Source organism: Alligator sinensis, unplaced genomic scaffold (assembly GCF_000455745.1).
Source record: "Alligator sinensis unplaced genomic scaffold, ASM45574v1 scaffold1553_1, whole genome shotgun sequence".
Classification (NCBI taxonomy): Eukaryota; Metazoa; Chordata; order Crocodylia; family Alligatoridae; genus Alligator; species Alligator sinensis.
In genome coordinates, this window is record NW_005843054.1 from 238,286 (window position 1) to 243,493 (window position 5,208).

General features: G+C 39.1%; 1 protein-coding gene across 2 annotated transcripts in view; it reads left to right on the top strand.

Annotated features, from left to right (window-relative positions):
* Positions 1 to 5,208, top strand: part of ITGAV (integrin subunit alpha V) — an 82,327-nt gene that overhangs the window by 40,505 nt on the left and 36,614 nt on the right. For both annotated transcript variants that reach the window (XM_025193472.1, XM_025193473.1), the window contains exons 13-16: positions 1 to 20; positions 2,376 to 2,567; positions 2,704 to 2,749; positions 3,627 to 3,734. The exon at positions 1 to 20 is cut by the window's left edge and continues 165 nt beyond it. In XM_025193472.1, the coding sequence (XP_025049257.1) occupies positions 1 to 20; positions 2,376 to 2,567; positions 2,704 to 2,749; positions 3,627 to 3,734 (366 nt within the window). The remainder of the gene's footprint in view (positions 21 to 2,375; positions 2,568 to 2,703; positions 2,750 to 3,626; positions 3,735 to 5,208) is intronic.

The following is a 5,208-nucleotide window of genomic DNA, read 5'->3' on the forward strand; positions in this document are numbered from 1 at the left end:
AGACCAAGATGGTTTCAATGGTAAGACACCAGTATATGTCCATAGAGTAAACCTGGGCAGGAAGATGAATGCAAATACTGCATACACACATTAGCCTTTTTAGCTGTGAATGAGTGTTGGACAATTGGATGTCTTCAATGTCTACATGCTAATCCCAAGAATGGGAATTGCAAGTACATCAAGCAGAGGCTATACACGTTCAGTTGCTGCATCCTGGTTTACTTCAAATGCTCTGTTTAACTTCCAGGGCATTTTTTCAGGAATAAATTTATCATGTATGACCTTCCAACAGTAATTTAGAAGGATAGAGCTTTGGTCCTTCCCTTTTATTCAAAAAAATCTTTCTGAAGTACCAGGTATAGAAAAGCTAAGATGACCTGGATGAGGTACATTTTATTGGTTAAGAATTTTTCAGTAAAAGGAGTTTTCATCTGAAATACTAATTCATCAAACCTGTAACATTTCATGAAAAAGTCTCTGCTTGAACGAATTGCTGCAACATGTCAAGCCAGGTGACCTAAGAACTGAGCATCATGGGGCTCCAGTTAACATACAGTATCTGGTTCTGGTGCCAAGCCTGGTGTGCAGCTGGAGTCAGTGGAAGCTTTTGCATAATAATCTGGTTGGTTTTGGTTAGTAGCCCTGGAACTGACAACAATCTGACAGTGTCAGGCAATATCTGTAAAACATCCTAAAAATATATTTTTGTTTATTTTGAAAAGTTTATTTCCAAAACCAAATGTCCTGGGATTTCAATTCTGGAAAAAAAAAATATTTTTTTTACTTTTGTCCCATTTCTTTATGAAACACTTTCTAAAAACTAAGTCATTTTTTGGTAGAAACAGAGATTCGGTTTCTTGGCTAGCCTTAATACGTTAATTCTTCATGAAACCATTGGAAATTGGATACAATCTCCAACCTTTTACTTTTTTGCATGGCAACCTTTTACTTTTTTCCATCGTTATAGATCAGAAATAGTTATAATAGAACATAAATTAAGAAATGCAAGCAAGATCTAAAAAACATGCCTAAGGTAATTTTCCTCATGAAATTCTTCTTGGGTATCAGAGGAAAAATTGGCTTGAAACCAATATTAACATAAACTTCACAATGTATTTTCATAAATAAGGCTTAATGTATAGGCCTTTAATGTATAAATAAGGCTTAAATGCGTATGTGTTTTGCTGCTTAAGATATTCTACACCAGTGAGTTCAGCAACATTATTTTTTGGACTGCAGACATTTATATACAAGTTTAATTACACATTAGTAAGGTCAAAGCTGAGAAGTCCTGCAGAATGTGTTTATCAGATTAGATGACACAAATGGTATTTTCTGGTCTATTTATGATTCACTGATAGATTTTGTGCTCATATTTTTTTAATGTCATTTATTGGCTAAAAAAGTAACAGTAAAGTCTTAATTTTTTAACTTAGTTGTGTTTTTAAGGAATCATAGAAATTATTTTAATCATTGCTTTTTTTTTTTAGCTCTGTTTCACCCTGTGATGGTTAAAATTAATCAGAAATGGGATAGAGCTGAAATCTCTGCTGCTTTGCTTAGTATAATACAGATGATTCTTAAGGTCATTTAAGATGGTGCTGTTTTAAAGCTATGAAGCTTTCTGCAAATTGACATGGAATTATGTAATATCTGCCATGTTGTTTTTTAATATATAAATGCTTTCATTCAAAAACAGTGGAGTTCTTGAACCAGTTGGGGAGTATTAAATGTTGATTGTATATGCACTTTGAAAGCGCACACTTTTAAAAGTATTCCCTGCAAGGTATCCAATTAGTATTTTGTTTTGTTTTTATCATTCACTGCTAATATAAGTGCTCTCTAATTTAAGACTCGTGAAATGGAGCATAATTGCATTAATTTAACATTCAGCCTGTGGCGTGTTGACAGGCTTTCATTAGTATGTTTTGGGAAATGACATTTTCTCTTGAATTACTCTGGTTTAAGTCCACTAGAGCTATTTGTAAATATCACAACCTCTCAATAAGTGTTAACGTATTAATGAAACGGGTAGATAATCCCATTTCATTTGGGAACTTGTTTCCAGTAGAGTCCAATATTGGGAGTTTAAAACTTTTCCCTAAAACACTAAAAATGCATATAAATAGGCTGTGCTAGGTCTGCAGTTATTCAAGTAGCTCAGTTTGTTTTTGTCGTTCTATAAAATCCCAGCATTTTAAAGGTTTTTATTAAACCAAGAAGGTGTTAATTAAACCTTTCAGAGCACAAATTATGTGCTGAAACATGCATTGCGACTTGTTATTGCATATCTGCTAAGAATTGTTTAACACCAGGACAAAGTTCTCTTTGTTTTATGTATGGGGATGCTGAGACTATTCCTTTTTTATTCACAGATCTTGCAGTTGCTGCTCCTTATGGTGGAGAGGACAAGAGAGGTTTTGTTTATATCTACAATGGAAGAGCAACTGGTTTGAATACAGTCCCATCTCAGATCCTTGAAGGACAGTGGGCAGCCCGTAACATGCCACCAAGTTTTGGGTACTCATTGAAAGGAGCTACTGATGTAGACAAAAATGGATATCCAGGTGCTTTTTTCTATTTATGACTTTTTTGTATTTATGACTTTAAATCACATTATTGTGATTGTTCTAATCACAGATATCTCGCCTAGTGACCAGCAGCAGTACTGCTCCTAAACACAGATTTCACTTTTGTTTCTAGATTTGATTGTTGGAGCATTTGGTGTTGACACAGCTGTTTTGTACAGGTGGGTACAGAACACACATTCTTAGTTAAGTTCTGTCATGGGAAATGCTCGGTGGCATTTACATCATTTACAACGGGTTTGTCCAGTTTTTGAATGTTCAGGGGCAGCATACCACACAGGTCATGGGCCCTTGGACTGTCCATTGCGGGGAACAGTACAGACCCCACAGCAGCATCCCTGCTTCCATGCTGCCCTGCCCCAGAATCCCCAGCCCCCACAGCAACAGGAGCAGTGAGGGGAGTGGCACCTGAGTGGGACCCCACAGGCTGCACTTTAACCCCTCATTGACCAGCTATCGCCCACAGGCCCCAGTTGAACAGCCCTAATTTACATAATAGAATAATAGCAAGAGAGGCTGAAATTCTGTATTGAAGGATTACGTAGATAAGATGGTTGCCTTGTTCTTTTTTTACTATGTAAATGGGTAGTTCTTAATCTGCTAAATGAATTCAGAGCTGAGATAAGATACAGAGCTCCCTTCATGGCTTCCCTTGAGTGGCACTCTCCAGGTGTCAACATATATAGAAAGCTACTGCTTTCTGAAAAGAACAGCCCCATTGTCATCCTTGAAAATTTTTCTGCCCCCTCCTGATTTTAGGGGAGCTTTTCATAGATTTTATTTAGCTGTGCAGGAGAATAAGGTCTCCTTTTATACTTCTGCTCAGATTGTGACATTGACTAAGAAGGAAGCACAGAGGCTGTTTCTACTTCTCTTTAATTACGTTTCTTTTCTTTCTCTCCTCCCACTCTCTTTTTTTTTTTTTTTTTTTTTAGCTTTGTTAAATACTGTCTAGCAGATAGTTTTCCCTGTATGAAGGAGTCTGTAATACAACTCACAACAGTGTGTTCACACTAATATGTTTTGCTTTCCTTACAGGGCTAGACCAGTTATCAGTGTGCATACTTCTCTAGAAGTTACCCCAACCATTCTAAATCCAGAAAGCAAAACCTGCCAACTGTCAGAGTCTGGTCCAAAAGTTTCCTGGTAAGCTGCTTGTTTTTACTTAAACTTTATTTTTGATCAGGTAGGAAGGTATAATCAATTTATTAAATAAATATTGTCTCAATATCTTGACAAAGAAAAGTAAGCACAATTAGGACCCACAGAAGCAAGTGGAAACCCACAATCTAAAACCCAAAGAAGCAAGTGAAATGGTTGCCTTTGACTTCAGTGGTTTGTAGATCTGACATTTGCTTTACACCTTCGATGCATAGATTGCAAATTCACATTGGACAGAATAAGATACCCCCAAGTAAATTGTTTCACAACTGAATATCTGTGTCAAAATGCAGAGTCCTTTTTTACTTTTAGAGGTGACTCATGGTGACACCAAGAGTGAAGGGAGTAAATAAATGATTAATCACTAGCAAGTCTTCAGCATGTACTTCTATTTTTGATACCATTGAGTTCATTTAACTGTTCAGCAACATAAGAGACCATATGGCTCATATCAGCCATGTATTTTGGTCACTTCACAAACTAGCTACTTCAATTTTGCTTTTGTATCTCAGTCCTTGACTGCTGGCTCTCTCACCCTCAGTCATAGTATCATAGTAGCTAGGATCAGGAGGGACCTGAACAGATCATCTAGCCTGACTCCCTGCCACAGGCAGGAATGAATGTTGGGTTCACAAGACCCCAGACAGGTGATCATCCAACCTTCTCTTGAATTTACCCAAGGTAGGGGTAAGGACCACTTCCCTGGGAAGTTGGTTCCAGATTTTGGCCACCCTAACTGTAAAATATTGCCTTCTGATCTCTAACCTAAACCTATTCTCCATCAGCTTATTACCATTGTTCCTTGTCACCCCAGGTGGTGCTGGGAAAAAAAGGGGTCTACTTATTTGCTGTTGATCTCCCCTGATGAGTTTGTAGGCAGCCACCAGGTCCCCCCTCAATCTCACCTTGTAGGGCCTGTCCTGCTGCCCTCTCACCAAGCGGGCGGCCCTCCTCTGAACCCTCTCCAGGCTGGCCACATCCCTTTTGAAATGCAGCGCCCAATACTGGATGCAGTACTCCAAATGCAGCCTGACCAAAGTCTCATAGAGGGGGAGTATCACCTCTCTGGACCGGCTTGAGATGCACCTTTTGGATGCGTGACAAGGTATGCTGGCCTTGCTGGCTGCGGTCTGGCATTGGCGGCTCATGTTCATCTTGGAGTCAATAATGACTCCGAGATCCCTTTCCACCTCTGTGCTTTCAAGAAGGGAACTCCCCAGCCAGCCTGTATGTATGCTGTGGATTCCTTCGCCCAAGGTACAGCACCCTGCATTTGTCTATGTTGAACACCACTATTCTCATCTACCCACTTTTGTAGTATGTCTAAATCTAGTTGCAGCCTCTCTCTCCCTTCAAGTGTGTCCACCTCCCCCCACATGTTAGCGTCATTAGCAAACTTGGACAGCATGCTTTCCACCCCCTTGTCCAAGTCGCTGATGAAGATGTTAAACAGTGCGGG